The sequence below is a fragment of the Drosophila hydei genome, unplaced genomic scaffold (genome assembly GCF_003285905.1).
Source record: "Drosophila hydei strain 15085-1641.00,03,60 unplaced genomic scaffold, DhydRS2 tig00008114-arrow-pilon, whole genome shotgun sequence".
Taxonomy (NCBI): domain Eukaryota; kingdom Metazoa; phylum Arthropoda; class Insecta; order Diptera; family Drosophilidae; genus Drosophila; species Drosophila hydei.
The window spans coordinates 296,768-318,945 of record NW_022045827.1 but is presented as its reverse complement, the minus strand read 5'-3'; the positions used below and the strand labels follow the sequence as shown (position 1 = coordinate 318,945).

General features: G+C 36.5%; 4 protein-coding genes across 7 annotated transcripts; 2 read left to right on the top strand and 2 right to left on the bottom strand.

Annotated features, from left to right (window-relative positions):
* Positions 1-1,202: 1,202 nt before the first annotated feature.
* On the bottom strand, positions 1,203-7,230 carry LOC111595776. Of its 3 annotated transcripts, none has more exons than XM_023309659.2 (3): positions 7,137-7,230; positions 4,412-4,619; positions 1,203-1,703 (listed from the first exon to the last, which is right to left on the bottom strand). In XM_023309659.2, the coding sequence occupies exons 2-3, from the start codon at positions 4,467-4,469 to the stop codon at positions 1,324-1,326; spliced, it is 438 nt and encodes a 145-aa protein (XP_023165427.2). In that variant the 5' UTR covers positions 4,470-4,619; positions 7,137-7,230; the 3' UTR covers positions 1,203-1,323. The 3 variants fall into 3 exon arrangements, with proteins under 3 accessions (XP_023165427.2, XP_023165425.2, XP_023165428.2); XM_023309657.2 differs by lacking the exon at positions 7,137-7,230 and adding an exon at positions 5,269-5,359; XM_023309660.2 differs by lacking the exon at positions 7,137-7,230 and adding an exon at positions 5,269-5,329 and having other exon boundaries at positions 4,412-4,614.
* A 3,180-nt stretch (positions 7,231-10,410) lies between these two features.
* Positions 10,411-14,478, top strand: LOC111596229. The gene is made up of 4 exons (XM_030224425.1): positions 10,411-10,676; positions 13,767-13,940; positions 14,010-14,357; positions 14,414-14,478. Exons 1-3 carry the CDS (start codon positions 10,622-10,624, stop codon positions 14,225-14,227), a joined length of 447 nt encoding a protein of 148 aa, XP_030080285.1. The 5' UTR covers positions 10,411-10,621; the 3' UTR covers positions 14,228-14,357; positions 14,414-14,478.
* Positions 14,479-15,370: 892 nt separating this feature from the next.
* On the bottom strand, positions 15,371-16,513 carry LOC111596227 (guanine nucleotide exchange factor MSS4 homolog). Its single transcript, XM_023310344.2, has 2 exons — positions 16,248-16,513; positions 15,371-16,192 (listed from the first exon to the last, which is right to left on the bottom strand). The coding sequence occupies exons 1-2, from the start codon at positions 16,368-16,370 to the stop codon at positions 15,947-15,949; spliced, it is 369 nt and encodes a 122-aa protein (XP_023166112.2). The 5' UTR covers positions 16,371-16,513; the 3' UTR covers positions 15,371-15,946.
* A 726-nt stretch (positions 16,514-17,239) lies between these two features.
* LOC111596221 (protein mitoshell) lies at positions 17,240-21,831 on the top strand. Of its 2 annotated transcripts, none has more exons than XM_023310339.2 (6): positions 17,240-17,257; positions 17,475-17,883; positions 17,943-18,186; positions 18,460-19,801; positions 20,890-21,036; positions 21,563-21,831. In XM_023310339.2, the coding sequence occupies exons 2-6, from the start codon at positions 17,505-17,507 to the stop codon at positions 21,698-21,700; spliced, it is 2,250 nt and encodes a 749-aa protein (XP_023166107.2). In that variant the 5' UTR covers positions 17,240-17,257; positions 17,475-17,504; the 3' UTR covers positions 21,701-21,831. The 2 variants fall into 2 exon arrangements, with proteins under 2 accessions (XP_023166107.2, XP_023166106.2); XM_023310338.2 differs by having other exon boundaries at positions 18,457-19,801.
* Positions 21,832-22,178: the final 347 nt, after the last annotated feature.

The window sequence follows — 22,178 nt, the reverse complement described above, 5'->3', positions numbered from 1 at the left end:
CTATTGATCTAGCGAACGATACCTCCTGCCTTTGCTTACGTTTTCACTCAGCTTATATATAGATTGAACTAAAGTTAAAACGTATATGGCGGTTCGCTTTAGGCCGTATTTACTGTTTATATATACAATTTTCAGCAAAGGACAACTAGTTAAAGCTCGTCATCAAGTGCGTTGGAGGACAACAATTTGTGTGTACTAAAAATGTTGTGTCCTTAATGCCAATGGGTCAGCATGTGTTGTCCTTGCAGCTTCATAACAACAACAGCAACAATAACTACAACAAATGTCTTGAGAAAAATGGGAATGAAACAAAACAAAAACAACAAAATTTGGCAGTCGAGCGTTATCGACTGCTTTATACCCGTTCACATTGCTGTCCAGTTTGCCAGCTCGAAATTGTAATATATATAGTTATTATAGTAAAAACAGTTGAGATCAATAATTACTTAACGATTGAACTAGTAGACGATATGTTTATGAATGAATTTAATTGACAAGTCTCGAGCTTTTTCCAGTCAAAGCGCATATTCCATCGCTTTACTGCCTGAACGAGTATTAAGAGTTATGCTGTTGGTTTTGGCCAGCAATGAAGCTGCGTAACTTTGACGTCGACTGTGGGCCACTAAACAATTTGCCAGACATTTTGGCAACAAATCGCAAAACGAAGGGAAGAAAATGCTTGCTCTACACAAAGAGGACATATGGGATATCACGGATATACACTTTAATTTAAAAGATATTATAGATGGGATAATGCGAAGCTCTGAACAGCTGAGCTAAGCTTCACTTACAATTCAACGGGGGAAAAGCTGAGGCAGTTCATTCAGTCAAAGTTACAACTGAATGAAAAAAAAGGAATTGAAGAAACCAAATATTTTCTGTTTTGATTTAATTTGAATTATTTGCCGCTTTTCCTGATAAAAAAAATGCGTGCTTCGAGTTGTTGAATACAAATACTGTAAACTGGAAAACTGGCTGAGATCATAACATAATTCGTGTCAAACTGTGAAGAAATATTTGTGACACTTCAGTTCAGAGTTCGCCAGTGCATGTCCTGAAGTGAGATAACTAAGCTCTAACTAATTAGCTCTTTAAACTTTATATGTAGTTTGAACCAAAAGCATCGAAAACAGGCTTCAAATATTATTCAGCTGCAGTTCGAAAAAAAAAAAACAATTTTGAAATTTAGTAAAATACTTGTATAATTATGAAATGCCCATACAAACATGGACTACATACTTAAAGCACACAGCATATATATATAGATAGATTGTTAAGCTAATGGATAGTGCAACTGTTCGAATGTTTGATGGAATTGGCCGCTCAGCGTCGCAGCAAACAGCCGAGAGAGGCGGCCAGGCTAAGCAGTGTGGTCAGGCAGGAGGCGGGGCTGGCCAAAGCTGGCGCCGCATTGCAGCCCTCCTCGCTGCAGGTGCAAATGGTTTGCTTGTAGCCCTCATTATCGGCCGTAAAGCAAGCATTATGCGTTTTCTCCTGTATCCAGCCGCAGCTGCGCTCGATGCGACGCTCCTCATTCACTTCCAGCTGAATGATTGTCTTGCGACAGAACGCCTGCTCCTCGCCCTTGGGCGCACAGTCCCTTAAATATTGATCGTCCCGCTGGGCGCGCGGCGTATTTACCACCAGGCTGGCACAGTCGTCATTATCGTGTGAGTTGCACTGATGGCAGCGCAGGCCGGAAACTGAAAATGGATATCGGAGATATATAAAATATTATATGTATAGCTAGAAGACTAGACTTAGAGTAGATATACTGAAGCAGTTGTAGAGTTCTACCTAGAAATTAAAAAAGAAACATATGAAGCATGATACTTGTTCACAGACCACTCAAAGTAACCAGGAAACATTTCGCAGTACCAAAACTTTATATAGAAATAATTAAATAGAAATTCTAAAAAATTTTTTCAATCGGGTGTTTAGATGTCGAAACAATCTGGATTGTGTCAGCTATAATTATTAATTATCAGGTCAATCAATTTCGAGCAGAGAAGTCAAAGAACAAAACTGAGTATTTATTTTATGCACAAGTTTTTCCTCTTCGTTCAGAGTCATTGAAGTATCTTAAACCTTTTCTTTCAACAAAAATTAAATTTTAAATTTTAATTTAATATTAGATCGCTTGCCAACTAGTTTTGCCTTGCACAAAACGCGTTTGCAGCCTTGATTAGAATAGAAAAGCAATTTGTCAGCGAGACTTCAGATATGTAGAGTAGACCTTTCAAATGGCATGCCAAATGCACCGCCCTTTTCACATGGCCAGACATTTTGACAGCAAATTATTTTATTAGCCTGCCAAAATAGCTGAGCCATCTGACTGACTGACTGAGTGAGTAACTAAGTCCAGAGTCTTGTCCTGTCTTGAATTGAACTAAACTCAGCCTAACCAAGCTAAATAATTGCATGTCAACTCCGAGCACTTCTTGTTAAGTTGCTTCCACTGTTACTGTTAACTCTGACACGCAACAAGGCACAAAAACTCAAGCTAGACAGCCTTGCGCCTAGGCTACTGCCTTTGGATACCCTAACAAACATTTGCAGTTGATCCCAAATTTTGGTTTGAAATTTAATGCCTTTCCCGCTCAATTTCCTATATCTCTATACAATTCTCTTGGAAGTACTAATTGCCGAAAAGTCTTCATATTTCGTTTGCTTTTTCAAGATATCCATCACAGTTAATGGACACTTCTTGCAACCTTATGTCAAGTTAGTTCAAGAGACTTGACTTTTGGATGAATGCCATTTAACGGGGCGTATGCGCAACTTTTTGTTGCTTTCTACTTTGTTGGTCGCACGAAATCCCCGACTTTTAGCCCAGGCACAGTCGCTGCTGTGGCCCCTTTGGTAATTAAGCCGAGCTAATAAAAACCAGTTGCCATAAAAATGCAAAAAAAAAACGATGAATGAATACAGAACTTTGCATTTTAATGTAGGATTTGTAATATTAGATTTGAGATATCGAATTTGACATTTGCATTCTACATTGCGGCTTGCGGTCAACGTAAGCTTGAACTTGTAGCGCAGTGTTTGACAATTGTGCGCTAATGAAACGCGTAGCTCCCATATAACACAAAAAATAAACCCTCTGAGTACATAGGGTTATCTGTATATAGATATATATATATATAAAAGTTTCGTATTTGCGCAGATTATTAACACTAAAGAGCTTAAATGATTTAACATCTTTTACTGCGCTGGAATGTTGCGTGGGGGAAGTTACACTTAAGTGGTTCACAACGAAGAATCAAGCTGCAGAAAGTCAATCCAATTTAGCGTACGCCCTGATCATATATATATATATATATATATATATATATATATATATATGTATATATATGTTTATGTCTATATGTAGCAGGAAATACAAATAATTTTAATTAATACAGTTTAAGCTTGATTCAATTTTAAATATATCTTTCAAGTCTAGTTCATACTGCTTAAACGGCTTAATGCTGCCTGGAAGCTACATTAATTATACGAAGAACCTTTAAGTATGTGCTTAAATATTTACCCTTTCACTGAGATTTTTTGGCATGCAATAGAAATTGCAACTTTTACAGGGCATTTTTTTAGCATGGTAACTGAATTAAATGCTAGTCAGACATGTTTTTAGTAATTCTTCTGAATTTTTCTTTTCCTTATAATAAAAATTGAATGTATTAAAAAGTTGCAAATATTACAGGGTATTTTATAGTGTAGTAACAGACTTGAGTGCCAATCTGAGGAGTTCGTCTTTCCGTCTAACCGCTAAAATTTCAATGCAATAATGGATTGCCACTTTTACAGGGTATCTAGACGTCTGATGGCCACATTAACAGGTTGATAGTTGTACAAGCATGCTTGATGACTCATCTCAGTCTTCAATACTTGATTAAAAATGAATTACTATGCTTTATAGGGTATCTATCAGTCTATCATTCAATCTAACTAACACAACAATCAGATTAGCAACACCTGGCCGCGTGCTTATTTACCCATTACTCGCATTAAACGGGTCAAACACCGAAATCAATTCTTATCAGTTTAATTGCATGTCGAAAACAACAACTGCTTTGTATACCCAATCTATTATCTAATAAAAAGTGTTCTACATGAATGAATTTAATTGAAAAGCCGAAAAACAAGATGCGAGCTGATGTCGTGTTTGGGTCAATCAATTCGCTGATTCAATTAATTAATGATTGAGTCAATTAAAGAACAAAGCCGACGTTAAATGAATGCAAGACAATGTCCATTAAGAGCTTTTACTAACTGATTTGCCTCGCTAAACTAGTGCTTGATTGACTGATTGACGATTTGGCTGATTGAAGATCACCGCTTGGTTCAAGTCTTTAAAAATAGTAAACGTATAATCCTCTCTAATTACAAGAAAACACAATTATAAAGCATTTACCTGATAAGAGATTCGCAACAAGAGCGATTATCACGATGTAGGCGAGCGTCTGGGACATCTTTTTAGTTGTTGATGATTGTCTGATGCTGTCTGGGCTGAATTTCTCTCCGGCGAAGTTCTTCCAAAACTACTCGGGTATATGTGAACGGAATCTGTAGTTTGATCTTGACTCGGCAGAGTCGTTAACTTTATCTTGATATTATCTAAGCTGAAAAGTAAGCAGAGGAGGTAACAAATTAGTGTGAGCTAAGTAATAAAATGAGCTGCACTAAAAGATACCCTGTAAGCATTTATAATAAATAATATATAAATATATATATATTAAAACTATATTTAAAAAGCAGAACATAGAGGTTAACAGATTAGGAAGAGTTTTTAAAGGATACATGAATGCTTGACTTAAGGATACCTCGCAACTACAACGAATTGGGAAATAGTACGAGGTGTGTTCAAAAAATATCAAAAATCACGATATGCGTATAATCGACTTTCGATCACTTGTAAAAATTAAAATTAAATTAAAATTTGCGTTACTGTATGAGCGGACCTCGTATGCTAAGAGCTGCTACTTCATATATGCAAAATAGACTTTTATTAACGTTGAACAGGGTAAAGCGTATAATTGAATATGAATATATTTGCAGGGTAAACCTATCTGGTTTTCAGTTGTTCGTCTAACAGTTATTAGCATAAAATGTTAAGCATTTTAATTAGCAAGACTTTGTGTGCTTTAAAATTCTTGCACATTCCATTTCCATTAAAATCTTATAAGCAATATTATACGACACACTTTGCACTCAATAAAAATTCAAATTCGAATGCAAATAAAATATTTCAAACAAAAATTGAAAACTCACAAAATATTAAAAAATAATATATGTTAAGTCGCGAGTTGAACAACTTAACGCGCGCAACGTCGAGATGAATCTGAAAACTCGCGTTGAGTTTTTCAAAACAAAATGATTTGGAAAACGCGAACGTAAGAAGAAACGGCCAGCAACCAAGAGAGTGCGAGAGAGAAGGCAGCTGAGATTAACTTGCGTGTGCATGCATGTATGTGTGTCGCTGTGTCTGTGTGCGTGTGTGCAAGAGAGCGACATTGAGTGACAACAGCAGGCAGACAGCCTAGCATGCATGAGCGAGGGGTGCTGAAGAGTGCAGCAGTAGTCGAAAGAAGCAAGTGAAAAACTTCCGTTACTTGATCGCCATTGAGCTCGTCCCAAGGGGCGAAGGAGGCGGGGCATCAGCATTGGCCGTGAAGGTTGTCCGTCGGCTTGCATTGATAATGCGCGACGAGCTCGATGCACGCTCGAATTTTGCTCTTATCGAAAAATAAGTAAAGGGAAACGCGCTTTTTTTTCGAACTGAGAGCCGCTTTCAACTGGTAACTATCAAATTGTGACGTCACTAAGAGCCAAGGCTAATGCTCGATGCACGTGCTAAACTATTTCTTTTTGTTTACACTATTTACATTTGTGTAATTAAATATTATACGCATTCTTGATTAGTAACTATCAACAGTATATCTAAAGGAATAGAATTGAAACTAATGCTGGACCTATATTAACTATTAATAAGTTTTAAATTTTATAAATATATATTTATATAAAAACTAGTCTCTTTTTAATAACACAATTTTTTTAATTTTAGCATTTAAAAACCATAATTTATTTTTTTTTAAATTTAAAGAAATTATTGCAAAATTAAAAAATGTGCTGAAGCTAAAATATGAATTATGAATATAAAAATGGTTCTATTAGAAACGAAATTGCAAAATTATTTTTTTTTAATAAAGCAAATGTTATTGAAGTTACTCATATACTACTTATTTTTTGTTTGGTAAATATGAAGGGAGCTAGATATATCCCAGGGTATATACGCTGCACGTTCAATAAGATAATTTAATTTAAAATTGTTTTTTTTTTTTGTAGGTAATTAATACATTGTTTAATCATGATGTTATTGGCTGTATTTGGTGTCTGACTCGATTTGTTGTCTCTGATTTGGGTTCCGGTGATAGGGAGAACGCACAACTAAACAGTTTTACTTGTCTTATCAGTGGTTTGCTTAGCTGAAACTGGTATACGGCTACCAAAACTCAACCACTTTGGTTTCATCCAGCTTAAGATCGAGGCCAGCTCGACTTAGTATCTCGGCTTACAGAGACCAACGACTGAAGCCGGGCAGCTTATCAAGGGAAGTTCAAAGCATTTCGAATTTTATATTTTTGTTATTTTATTTTGATAATTACATTTTTCGTCTTGTTTTTTTTTTTTTGTTGAGATATTTGCATACGTATGTACAGTCATATAGATATATGTTTATATAGTGCAGAGTTTGGCATTGTTCACTTTTTGCATAGCTAATGGAATATTTGTGTAAGACAATCACTGGTTAAAGGTGGTTTAAGGCGGATCCCGAATGCATTTCGTTTTAAGACATTCAAAATGTCAAACAATCAATTCGAAAACAATTTATTATATGATTTTTTTAAATTATAATCAATAAGTAGTATGGGTACTTTTAGTTGTATTTACATGAAATATATTAAAATATTTCAAACGTTATTTTTCTATAACACAAACACAAAAAAAAACTTGAAACGTAATAAAAAATGTTTCTTTAATTTTTCTATTTTTTTTAGAAAGAAGTGCGTATAAATAAAGATTTTTATTTTTATAATAATTTTTCAAACTATTCCAAAGTGGTTCAAGTTAACACTCACGGCCTTATTATTGTTCACACAATCCTTAAATCTATACACATAAAATTTTGCATATAATAATTAATTCTCGTTCTTTTATTGAAATGTTTTTCGACTGATTTGCTTGGCGTGTTGGAAAACAACTGAATCCGGGAGTTGGCTCATTGAAATGCTCAAAACACACATTTCTGAACTTGTCAGCATTTGGCAACTGGAGCTGCCTCTCAGCTTAAACAGCTGATCATTCAGATTCCCTTACAAACACACTCTCACTCAACAGCTTCAGTTAATGTTCACAAGTGCACATATATCTATATATGTATTTGCCCATGTGGCTTGGTATTTGTGCTTGGTGTTGTTTGTTCAAACCGGTTTGGTTTGATTTGATTTAGTGAGTCTGCGAGCCCGTCTCATTGTCGCCGCCGCACGAACAGCCGTCCACCCACCGTCGCCCACCGTCCCTTTCCCTCACATACCGCCTCAACATCATCTTCAACGTGCTCTTAATGCTGCGTGACGCAACGCTTTGAAGATTAACTGCAAAAATTGCGGGGCTTTGCATTAATAAGCTACAAGATTTAGTGTACCAACAACTACAACAACAAAAATAGCAAATGGACAGTGTAGCGTGCTCAAGTGGGTTCAATGAGCTGTCGAAAATAGTGGGAATTTTGCTTGACTGTGCACACGAAAAGAACCAGTATTTTACATTTATTGTCTTTGAAAAGCTTTTAGCTGATAACACAACAACGTCAGATTGAAAGCTCTGCATTGTAAGCTTATGAAGTCAAACACGGCGTATGCTCAACGTATTCAAATTGAGACTACAGTAAAAACTTTGTTAACGAACAGGAAACCTTTTAAAACTGCATTTTAATCTATAACAAATGAATTTGAAAAAGCTTATAACAATATTAAATACTTTGTTATGTTTGTGCAGTTTGTAACTGTTCACCCTAGCGAGAATTTACTGTTTAATTGTTTTGTCAAACGTTTTGATTACGCGTACTTTAACCCTACAGTTGCCAGATCTATTTATAGGCTTAGCAGCTAAATGAAAGTGGTAATGAAAACAATTGATGCGTAGCGTAGTGCGATAGAGATGGAAAGAGATGTATACTACAAAGTGCAAGCGAGATGGATACTAAAAAGGGCAAGGCACTGCGTATAATCGAGATGGAGATACAGATTAAGATTGAGAGTGGAATTGAAATTGAAATTGGGATTCGGATTGGGAGAGCTCTGCGATTTTTATACTGATTGAGGTATAAAAGCAACGCGCGAGCGCAAAAAAAGAAAAAATATGTTTATAAAATAAGATAGCTCAATTAGACGGCGACTCGAGTGACTGGATATGTGGATATGCAAAGGAAACTTACGATTAAGCTTAATTAATATGTTGGGCAAATTTATGCCACCAGTAAATACTGGAACTACCCAAGGCATGCCACACAAACAATGGACTTTATTTAAGGTGGGGCTTCAATAAAACCTATTATTACAAATTTACTAGAAAAACAAGTAAGAAAGCTCTAGTCGGGGTGCCCGACTAGGAGATACCCTGATCCCAGTCCTTTGAGTTTTGTTATTACAAACTCATTTAAATAATATTTAAATAATAACAAATAAAAATCGACATTGCGAGACCAGGATTCGAACCCGGATTATTTACGCAACGTGCACAAACTCTACCAACACCGCCACTTCATAACTAAAAAAAAAAAATAAAACAATAAAAAACACTTCATCTCCACTGGTGTCGAACCCGAACCAAGCTGCATGCGAGCGGCGCCTCTACCAACGCCGCCACCGTTCTTCTTACATGGACTGTTGCATATTTGAACATAAGTAGCAGCTAATATTCAGCACAATTCAATCGCAATTTCAATTCTTGGAATAGAAAAGAATACACGCATTTGAATGAATGTGTGCACATGCATAGGAAAAATGCGTGCGCGTGGCGCTGCTGACATGTGCTTTTGCAAATTGGCCAAACGTTTTGTTTAATAACTTCTGTTTTACTTAATGGATTTTAATGAAATTTTCAGCATATGATCTACATATCCTATTGGCTTAGTTGAGATGCAAACGCCTTGACATAATGGCCCTAGTTCCAACTAAACTTAAATTCTAAGAATTTGGGGGAATTTGGATCCGGTATCCAAAATCCAACAAAAATCAAAATTGCATAAAATATACATAAGACTAAATACAAAATTTGGAGTCTCTAGCTCTTAAGATGTTCGAGATATAATTTATTTACTGTATTTCAATAATGTTTTTATTCGATAACAATTAAATGCGAATAGTTATCGAATATTTGAAACAAACTTGACCTGCGCGTGCTATACACGGACCTACAAAAAAAATTTCAAGTCTCTAGCTCTTATAGATGCTGAGATCCACGCGTTCACACATACGGACAGACGGACAGACGGACAGACGGACAGACGGACAGACGGACAGACGGACAGACAGACAGACGGACAGGGCTCAATCGACTCGGCTTGTCGTCCTGATCAAGAATATATATACTTTATGGGGTCTGCCACGCCTCCTTCTGCCTGTTACATACATTTGCACAAAACCATTATACCCTGATTTCCCATTTTTAATGGGATCAGGGTATAATAAAATGAATCAATTTTGCAAAAATTTAAAAATTTCAATTTTAAAATTTGAATATCTTAAATTGTAGAAGAACAATTATAAAGTATGTTTAAAAAAAATAAAACAAAAATAATTGATGTATTTATCATTGACTAATTAAGTTGGGAGTTTTATACGCTGCTCACCCTCAAATTTCCAATAAGCGTAGCTTAACAGTCTGGCAACGTCTCCACTATGCCTGTGAGAGCGCGAGGACACAGCGAACAGCAGAATCGTGTGCCTCGCTCTCTAAAGCTCACACGAAAGCTTGCCGGGCATTAGTCGCTGAATTTGCTGCGATTGTACAATGGGCAACATTGACTTAGCTACATCAATAATCGTATCATGCTTAGCTAAGGCGCATGTTCATAGTTGCGCATGCAGTTAAGAATTTTAAACTTTGACATGGCCAGCCTAAAGTAATTTATGTTAACAATTAACATTAGTTCTGTTACCAATATTTCCGCTGTATAACAGAGCTGTAAAGGTTAGCTAAAAGCTCTTTATTTAAAACACTTTCTACGTTATAGATTTTTTTCCACAAATTGTTGCAAGCGACCCACGGTACGGACGCTGCAGCTCTGCAGCCCTGTGCCTGTGGCTATCTGACCGACTTGCTCATCTGCTCATTCGTGCCACATTTGTCGGGCAAGCTGCGTCTTTCAGTTCCAGTCGCTTGTTGTCGCTTTGACGTTCTCGTTCTGTGACCGTGCGCCTTCCTTCGCAGTGTTGAAAAAATATTGAAAAAAAACACACACAAGATAACAGCCGAAAAGGCATACCGAAAATCTCATTAACAAAAAAAAAACAAAATCTAAATTTTAGGCGTGTGTTTCATATTATTTAATAAAATAAATATGCAGTATCTCTATGTGATTAGCGCGCTAATTTTGGCAATTGCCGTGCAGCAAGGTAAAGCCCCTAGCAGAGCTCCCTCCATACAGACATTAACGCACCCTCACATACACACACACACAAAACCAAGTTCCAATTTCAAGCTCAACAAAAAATAAGATGAAAAAAAAATAGGGAAATTTGTCTGCACGATTTTGACGATTACATAATGCGTGTGCGATGGAAGTGGAAGTAGGGGTTGCAGAGTCAAAACCAGAATACGGTTAAGCGGCTGAGCGGCAGAGCGGGCAAGCAGTAGAGGGGGCGTGAGAAAGAGAGAGCGAGACGCCTTGACGCCGCCTTGGAAGCCGGTCGCAATGGCGCCTTTTTAGACCACACATCCAGCTGGCAAACTGACAATTGCAGTTGCACAAAGTGCTAACACCCAAACCGAATACACAGTGAAAACTAGTTGTAATGAACCGCGACTAGAACAGTTAATCAAACGAATTATCAAATGCTATAAAATAATAACGATAAATATTAACGTTTAGTTGTTGGTTAAGAAGTAAAAGTCTCTTAATATAGAGCTGTCCTTGGACGGAGTCCTCACTGTACTGCCTCTTTTGCTAACAGTTAACAACTTGTTTTATCCGTTGCTTATTATCGCTTTTCATATCAAAAAAGTAACAAATCTGTTCAGTCGCATCTTAATCTGTCTTTTCCTTCCGTCTCTTAACTGGGTGAAATGTGTGCAAGCGTGTGTTTGTGTGAGTGTAAGGGTGTGTATGTGTGTGTGTGAGGGTGTGTGTGTATGGGAACGCAGGACATGCGCAGTCATGCGCTCTGCCTGCCACTCGGTTAGCAGGCCTGGGAAGCTACTGCAACAAGACCCTCTTTTAACTCCCTATTCCTACCCACTCCCAACTCCCCATCACAATCGCCTGCAAGTCTTTAAATTGACGCACTTATATAGAAAAGTTGTTAGTCGGCTATAGCCGACTGCCTCATACTCGCCTCATATTCCAAAACTATTTAAAATTAATTTGCGAAAAATTATAAATATTACTTAATGGTAATACCAACAAGTTGTCCTTGAATTAAGGACATAGTTTATTGCAGCTACACGAATTTGTACGGATTTCATAGCTGAGCATACGCTACTATATCGACATGGATATATACATATTCATCTTTTACTTACATTCCTATAAAAAGCCATATACTCTACGTGCTTTGTGAGCGAGCATCTAAAGACATCAAATTAAAGCAATGATCATTATATATTCTATGGAAAGTTTTACAGCTAAAATAGCTGTCTACGTTTATGAGACAATTATAGATATACATATATCTATATATATATATATATATATATATATATATATAATAAATTTAGTTATATATCTATCAGCAAAGAACGTAAGCAATCAATGCAATCTATATCGATTGGCTGCATTGAACTAAATTATATTAGATGGAAGAGCGTAAGCAATCAAAATTTATTGGCAACTAAACCCTGCGAAAATATTTAAGAAGAATATATTCGAAACAAAATAAGAGATCTATAAAGTTGGCTTTATAACTAGATCGATTTGAACTTCGATTCCCACAATTAAAATCCTACATTATAATAATATCCAAATTTAGGTTTTAGCTTTTTATCTTTCTTGGATATGACAAATTTTACTCATTTGAAAATTTCCTGGCCAACAACTCATATAGCTAAGTTCATGTCCAGTTTTATATATCCTATAAATTCTACCTTCAAGAACTATTAGCATTTACACTAGATTACTTCTGTAAGCATATTTTATATACATGAAGAGCTATAAAAAGTCATTCTCTGTCTTGGCTTGGCTTCGCTTTTTTATGGACTACATTTGCTTGTCCATTGTTCGATGAGGCACTCCAAAAAAAAAAAAGAAGAAACAACACAATGGGTAGCACTTACTTTTGTCTGACTTATGTAACCCATTTAGGGGTTGAGCGAGAAAGAGAGCGAAAGAGAGAGAGGGAGGCACAGAAACAAAAATGCACAAGTTATGAAAGTCCATTAACATGAAACTGATGAAGCTGATGGAGATTCTAATTCTAATTAGCGACTGGCTCTCAAGAGCCTAACGACCAGACACTAATGGAGACGCCGCTCAGCCCTCGGCCATGGGGCATGCAACGTGTCAGTTTTTTAGCATTCGAATTGCATCATAGACTATTATGTATAAAATATATATATATATCTATATATATATATAATCATATATATAACATAAATTCTGTTTCTTGACAAAAAAAAATCATATAATGCAAATCTCGTGTGGCTCACGACCTTAAATTCAATTTAGCTAAGTCAACGTCTCAATCTACAGTTTGCAGCTCAGATTTATTTACACTTGGTCACTTTTTTGTTTTGTTCAGCAATTGAGGTTAAGCGTAAGCGAGTGGATCCAACTTGATTGTAGATAGAAACATTTCCTAATTGGCATTAACTGAATGAAAAAGAGAGAGGAAGAGTGAGGGAGAGAGAGAGTGGAAGAGAAGAAGAAAAATAGCAAGTGAGACGGAGAGAGAGATAGATACAGAGATATAAAGAGAGTTGGGCGGAGACAGAGTGGAAGAGGGAGAAAGAGCAGACACGAGAGATAAAGAAGAGCGGTAGAGATGGACAGAGATAGGAAAAAAACAGAAAAATAGAGAGGGACAGTAATAGAGAGATATGCAGAGAGCGAGAAAGGGGAATAGAGAAAGAAAAAGAAATAGAGAGAGAAGCAAGGGAGACAGATGGAGAAAGAGAGATAGATAGAGAGTGAGAGAGAGAAAGAGAGCTTAACAGATATGGAGAGAGAGCTAGAGAAAGATCAAGAGAGGGACTTCGCCCGCGAGACATAGAAAGAAAGGTTCGGAGAGGGTGAGAGAGATACATCTATATAGACGGAGATAGAAAGAGAAAAAAAGAGTAGGAGAAACATTAGAGAAAATAACACAAACAAATTTTTAATATCGATAATTACAAATTAAGAGGAATAAGCCAATAAGAAAAAGTTGAGCTTGTTGATCTGGCTCTAATATAAGTAAATGAACCAGCTTAAACTGAACTCGATTAGAAAACTATTCTAATCTGTTACAATTCTGATATTTCCTAACAACTGAATATTCTTTTGCTTACAGGCGTTGCCATCAAGTGCTTCGTGTGCAACAGCCATAAAGACGCCAACTGTGCGCTGGACATACCACCAGACAATTTGCTGAAGGACTGCCAGGAGGATTACTCATCGCGTGATCGTGGCATACCCACCTACTGTCGCAAGATCACGCAGATCATTGAGTTCTCTGTGAACAGCCGTGAGTTTACATTCTTATAAACTATGACTATATGAAGCTTATGGAGTTTTTGTTTCTGTGCGTCTCCAGTGCCTCCAGATAGCCGTGTGATACGCACTTGCGGTTTCCAGAATCAAACATCGACCAACTATTGCTATCAGCGTGCCGGTTTTGGTGGCCGTCAGGTCGTCTGCTCCTGTGATACGGACAACTGCAATGGTGCCGTCTCACTGAGCGGCATCTCTGGCCTGGGTCTGTTGGCCACCGTCGGCTTGATCCTGGGCGCCTGCAAGTGGTTGCAGCGTTAAGCCGTTTCCCTTTAGCCATTGTTTTTCTTTCTCTTTATTATCATTTTGTTTTCAAACCAAACCCATTGAGTTCTGTCTCAGCTATAATCATCCAAAATGAAAAAACCACGCCCAGCTGCTTCAGATTCGGGTAAGTAATAAAATTAACCTAACTAAAATCTGGCTGAACAACAATTCTTTTTCCAGCTTCGCTCCGAAAATAAATATATTTTATTTATTTACCTCTCAATGTCCTATGGCAAAAGCTTTATGAAAAAAAAAACAAAACAAATATTTGAACACTCTTTGATTGTATATAAAAAGAAATAATTAAAAATTGGCCAATAAAGTAAAAGAAAAAATAAATAAATGCGAATTTTGGAAAAACAAAGTATTAAAAATTTAAAAATAAATAATTAAAAACAAAAAACCTACCGCAGTTAAAAAAAAGTATTCAGATCCCACAATAAAAAATAAATATAAAATTGTTGTAACTAAGGCTATAAAAATATTAAAAAAAAAATTTAAACAAACTTAGTAGTACATACATATAAAAAAAAATAATAATAAATGTTAACACCTTTTTGTCTGAGTTTCCCTTTTTTTATTTTCATATGGAGATTTTCTAAAAAAAAAACTGACAAAGAAAAAAATTGCTAAACAAATTGCATAAAATTCCAAATTTCTTAGTACAATTGAGATGAAATTGAACAAAAAAAAAAACATAAATTAAAATGACAGAGTCCAGTTTTCGACCTCTAGGCTAAGCTCAACACGCTTCAAGGACCCCACAACATGAAATGGAATCTAAAAGAAAAAAAACACTCGTAACCAACTGCCAAATCAAATAAAAATTATATATAAATATAAAATCTTTCAACATCCGTCGGAAAAACTGAGCACAACGATGGATTTTTTGAGAATTTGGTAGGCAAAGCTTTTGTCCACGTGCTGTAGAATCTGTAGAAGCTCTCTCTCGAACGAGGGTTACAAATCGAGTTTAGTTCAAATTGTAAGCAACATTTTGCGAAAAAAAGACAAAACCAAGTTTATGTTTTTAGTTAAGATACACTCCTCTTAAATGCAATATTTGTAATGCAAACAAAATTTTAAAAATGTTTAAACGAAACACAATAAAAATATTAATAAAAACAACTAACTTTTATAGGCATAATAATCTTAAATCATAATATTACAAAAATTGATTGCTTACATTTATTATTAACAGCGTCGAATATTTCCGACTATGGAATACTCTGTACACTTAGCATACAGCAGGCTGAATGCGTACTGCTAAAACTGTGGGCAGTGACTTGTACACTTTTGGGCTTGCATAAGATATTAGAAGATGTGTATAACTCGTAATGATGTTACTACTATTCTGGCTATGTCTTTTATTTATTATAGCTTATATATTAAAGAATATATAAAAATGTAAAGCATGCATAAATTTCACAATTTGTTAATCTACAATTTGTAGCTCTACAAATAATATAAGGGAGATAGTTAATGGAGTACAGCTGGTCAGCTGTTCCAGACAGTAGACTTTCACAATTTACAACAAAATACCACATACTAGCCCCAAGTTGCTATAAAATGCTACGTGCCATACATCCGGCACTTCAGACAAGCTATGTGAACAGCGTACAATAATAGCAATAAAATATATTAGGCTAAACGTTGGAGGTGCATGGTTCAGGACCATACCACTTATATATGCATAGGTATATAACTTTTTACCTATGCATCCTCGTGAGCCACACGTTCTAACGCCACATAACAACGTTTGGTGGAGAGCTCGTGATAGCCAACCGGTCCGCGTTCGCAATCGGCGCAGACAAGAAATTTGCGTCCATCTACAGTATGGGAAAAGCCAATATTTTCGAATGTCATCATATCTTCGACCAGCCAGAAATGATGCAAGATCTCTGTGTTAAGCGAATCAGCTTTACTCTCCTTTTTCTGCACCATTAGCGGCACATTTACCTGCAACCATTTTCAATTATAGCACAGAATATTTTATTTTCATTTAGTTTCTTACCTCTTGCTCGGAGTAGCTTGCCTCTTTGCCTTTTAGCATTAGACTGTTGCAAAATTGACAACGCACATTATTTTTGTTTTTATCGTTTTCTATTTGGTCCGCAAAATTAGCTTTGTCTGTCATTTTATGTTTATTTTGTTTCGATTACTTTTGTTTTTTTCAGCTAAACTAATTTTATCTTCTTCTACTGCGCATAACAGCGATAACATTTTAACATGCCATGCTCTGTAAATAACAGAAGTAAGTTTGAACAATCATATTTCTATTCTGTAAGTACACTTAATAAGAACAAGCGTTTTTTAATAATAATAATATAATTGTTCCCAAAACAAGTCATGACACATTTTATAATTGATAATTAATTTAGTTGCCGGTCAGCTGTGAAAGCCATATGGCCATCACAATTTACATGACATTCACAATAGACCCTTATAAAGAACTATCGAGCTAGTCGATAGCGTACATCAGCATGATTATTATATCCTGCTGCGCATCCTCAACGGTAAAGTAGAAGCAAGATCAAGTAAATTTAACTGACTATTTTTTGATGTGCGAAGATAAATTTTTTTATATATTTATTGTTAAATACCAGCGTGTTTTGATAAAATATATTAAAATCATAAAGTGTTGTTATCTACATCAATTTATAATTAATGTGATTATGTATGTGCAAAAAACCCGTTAGAACGTGTTCATGTCGAAATTTTATTACAATATGTCAAACTGACAAGCTCAGCAGTGTATTCAAATAATTAAAACTTGTGCTTCGAAAAGCAAATCGTATTTTATTTTAGAATTGAAACTATTTGTTTACGGTTTTTGTACAAAAAGGAGTTACGGACCAAATAGAAATTTATACCTATCGATAAGCGGTTTGCTTATTATCGCTAGGCCGATACTTGCACACATCCTAGCTATCGGAAATATGTACGGCGCGCCGTCGCCTTCGTGTCGCTGCTGCTGTTGTTGTTGTTGCCCGTTGCAAGAATTCTGTTCAGCTCGACTTGCAGGTGAGTAATTACTTTTAAAATATTAATACTCCCAATAGGAATTATTCAAGTAAATTATTCGATTATTTACATCAAATTGACAATTGGCATTCAGGCTGACAATGTACAGTTTAAACGAAAATTAATTGCGAGCAGCTGCCAGAAAAGCTAACCTAAAAGTTTTTTTAATTTTCATTTGTTATTTTTTTGGATATTTAATATTTAGTTTAATTTAAAGAGTGTATTGCTTGGTGAATTTGCTGGAATTATGAATAGCGGCTATAATGCACCCCTATATCATATACCCGCCATGGCCGTGGAGTCCCTCTGCCAGCAATCTATGTACCAGCAGCACACCTATGTGGATCGAACCCGTATGGCCGTAACAGATGTATTTGTTCAGGAGCATGTCTCCCAGAGTTCCTGGACAATGAGTACACCACCGATGCAGATACGTCCGCCCGTATTTATACAAACCGGGCGTGGTCCTTACATGGGAAGCAATGCGGCACCACCTGCACCGCCACCACCGGCAGCACATCCCCCACCTCCACCACCACCGCCTCCGCCGCCACATCATCCATCGATGCACGGCCGATTTACATATATGTCCATGCCGGGCGTTCAATATTATGCCGCCAGCTCGGGTAAGTTATTCCCAAGTAACGGAAAATGTGGCTTGTTTTGTATTGATGCAGAGTTGCAGCTTCAATGAACTCATATGGTCAAATGTATATGCAACATTCATCGGCCGCATCGGCCAATGTGGGCGGCATGTATGTGCCACACTATCATCCAGCACACTTGCGCCCACATCATCATACCAAGGATAATGCATGTCAGACACGCTCGAGTGTCAAGCGCAGCTGTGATGCAACCACACAAACAGATTTAATTGGCGATGCACCGCCAATTATCAAATTCAAATATCAGGCAAATTTAAGCGATGGGTAAGTGTGGCATTATTCTTTCCAGCTGATCATTTTATGTATATAATAATTGAATTTTTCTATATACATTTTGTAGTCCTGTAGCTTAGATCTAACTGCTTTTCGTAATTATATATTGAAATCGTATAACTTAATCCTCTTCAGTTTCCATCTAGCTGTATTTCTTTGTAGATCTAAGTACTGTTCCGTCCGTAGTAGCAGGATTAAGGATATAATCGTCTGCAATTTTAGTTCATATATTAATTTTGAATTCTTTTCAATATATTCTAGCAGCAAGGAGTCTTCTAATAGTCGCAGCTCATTTGAAAGCTACGGTTTTCCAAGCATACAGCAAGGTGATCGGCGCAACTCAGAGGTCATCCTTCCCATACAACGTTTGCAGGATATTACACGCATATCTCTCAAGGGAAGCGACATTGCCGAACGGCTGGCCAATGCGCATCGTCAGCGTCCTTGCTTCAAGAAGATGGATACATTGTGTGCACGACTTAAGCAGGATCTATTGCGTCCTGATGGTGTGCTTCCGAATATCAATTCGCAGGGCATTGCTTGGGCTGTCAAGGATTTCATATTTGTATTCACACGCATTGTCAACTCGTGGGTGATCCTCAAGGGCTATGTCTACAATACACCCGATGGGCTCAATAAGATCAAAGATGAGTTGCCAAGCGGCTTTATGGCCGCCTTCGATAACTGGCAAATAAGCACATTGACTATTGTGGAGATGATCATCAAGTCGTTTGTTAACTTGGATGGCATGCTGCAGAAGCAGAAGAACAGCTTCTGCAAATTAGATATTAGCAACAATTGTAATGGCAACGGCAATTGCAATAGCAATGGCAACGGCAATAGCAATGGCAATAACAATGGCAATGGCAATAGCAATAGCAATAGCAATGGCAATGGTAATTGCAATGACAACAGCAGCGATTCCAATTCAAGCAATAAAACTTTGAATGGCACCGATATTCCATTGCCAGTGAATGCTACAGTCCATCTCACTAACGATACTTTGCGTGGTCCGAGCGCCTATAGCACCCCGTATAACAGCATGAAGAGCGATCATAGTATCGATCATACTGTGGCTAACAGTTTCAATGAAGCGACGATGCAAGCACAGGATGCAGCACCCATGGACGGCCGCTCGAAATCCGATTTGAATTATTTGTACACCATGATCCAGGATTCGGAAGAGGCGCAACGCTGTGTCAATGCCAATGGTACGTATTTGAAAACCGGCACCTATACGCCGCTCAAAAAGGACGCAAATGCCTCGCCACCACCGCAAAATGTACCCACCATCTGGAAGTGCAACTCGCAATCTTCGAGCGCCCGGCAGCAGGCACAGCAGCAGCATCAGAATCAGAATCAGCATCAGCATCCAAGCCAGCACCAGCACCAACAGCAGCAGCAGATGCCACTCGAACAGCTCAGACCTGTGCATAAATGTCAAACACCCAAGCTAAAAACCGCTCAGTGTCGTCACAACGATTCCAAACCCTATGTGACACTCATGGGTCGCGAAATGTCGCGCCGTTTATACGAGCTAAGCAATCGCATTATGCAACTGCAAAACATAGATCGATTCTTCCAGAAGCAGTTTACACGCAACTATGTGAGTAAAAAGCAACAGTTAGGGATTATAAACGTCATTATCATGATCACTATTAATATTATTATAATTGTCATTAGCATTGTCAATGTAATTATTCGATATTATTATAATTATGTTTTGCTATAGTAATCATAATTAATATTAATATTAAAATTATTGTCATTGTCATTGTCATTGTCATTGTCATTGTCATTGTCATTGTCATTGTCATTGTCATTGTCATTGTCATTGTCATTGTCATTGTCATTGTCATTGTCATTGTCATTGTCATTGTCATTGTCATTGTCATTGTCATTGTCATTGTCATTGTCATTGTCATTGTCATTGTCATTGTCATTGTCATTGTCATTGTCATTGTCATTGTCATTGTCATTGTCATTGTCATTGTCATTGTCATTGTCATTGTCATTGTCATTGTCATTGTCATTGTCATTGTCATTGTCATTGTCATTGTCATTGTCATTGTCATTGTCATTGTCATTGTCATTGTCATTGTCATTGTCATTGTCATTGTCATTGTCATTGTCATTGTCATTGTCATTGTCATTGTCATTGTCATTGTCATTGTCTTTGTCTTTGTCCTTGTCATTGTCATTGTCATTGTCCTTGTCATTGTCATTGTCATTGTCATTGTCATTGTCATTATCATTGTCATTGTCATTGTCCTTGTCCTTGTCCTTGTCATTGTCATTGTCATTGTCATTGTCCTTGTCCTTGTCCTTGTCCTTGTCCTTGTCATTGTCATTGTCATTGTCATTGTCATTGTCATTGTCATTGTCATTGTCATTGTCTTTGTCTTTGTCTTTGTCTTTGTCTTTGTCTTTGTCATTATCATTATCATTATCATTATCATTATCATTATCATTGTCAATGTCAATGTCATTCCATTGTCATTGCCAATATCAATATTATTATTGATTTCCTTATCAATGTCATAGCCATTATTATTATCATTATCATCGTTATAGTTACTTTTATTATTATTATTTTTATTTATCAATATCATTAATATTAGCAATATCATCATCAATCACCACCAATATCATTGTTATTACTATCATTAACATTAGAAATTTGTCTTATTCCAGTATCCCTATTTCTTCGAACGATGCCAGCATGAGTTTATTGATGTGCGCGCGATTATCCTGAAGTGTGAGAGTGCTACATATCAGCATATTTATCAGGCCATACACGATATGCGACGCATTATATATTTGGTGCGCAGTGATCTGAAGGTATTACCCATAAACTCATACCTTCTCAAACACAGACAAACACAATGGTTTATGTAATCCTTTGCTGCGTTTTTAGCTACCGGAAAGCGTATCCAGGACAAGGTATTAGTAGAGTTTTGCCATCATATGGACTAATGTACTAATCACTGGTCTCATCGGGCACTAATCTCATATAAACATAGATAACATGACTAATTTAATAATTCATTAATTTCTTAAGCAGCGTCAACTAATCACTCATCATGTAGAACATATTTCTTAATACTCTTGCAGATGGGAGAAGGGAATCGTAATCCCTATAGTATATATACTTATATGTTTTCTAGAATAGATCGTTTAGCTATGATGAATGAGTTTAGCTTTTATTGCCATAAAGTTTTGTCTTAGTTAAGATTAGCATAAATAGATATAATATCATCCACTGCAAGATTATTATTACTTCGGCAATTCGAAGACTATTGCCTATTATTTAATTCATATTCTCATTTACTTTCTCATAACCGCTTTGTTATGCACCTTTCGGCAGGATCATACCAACATGGATTTGCGTCTTTATACCGCTCTCTATGAACGCTCGATCAACGAGATGCTGGCCAAGACACCGTATCATCCGCAACAGTTTGAACACATTACTGGAGAGCCGGGCGAGAAGCTGTTCAACTAGATAATTTAATCCAAATCAAATTCCGAATTCGCAATTTTTTTTCAATTCTTTTTTTGCTATTATTAAGTGGAATACTCGGTAGCATCGTTCCCATCATTCCAAAACATTTTTAAGCACAAATCAAATTCCTAATTGCTTTTAGGTTTTTTTTTTTTTTTTTTGAATTTTATTGAGCAAGCTAAAGGTTTAATCATAAATAGCTTGCTAATTGGCAATACTAATCCTTAAATATCTAATATCTTAAGTCCCTCAACTGTGGAATATAATCGTTGTCCCAAAAACTGTTTGGCTTTAATAGTTACTACAATTTGAAATTCACCAATTTCTTAAGCAAGCTAAAAGTTTCATAAAACGAAAGAAAAAAATGTACAAAAAAATGCTAGTTAAACCAGTACAATTTTTATAGATAAAAACAATATAAACAAAAACGGAAACGATATAGCTTGAAATTTTTGAAAAATTGCTTAGATATGTCTTT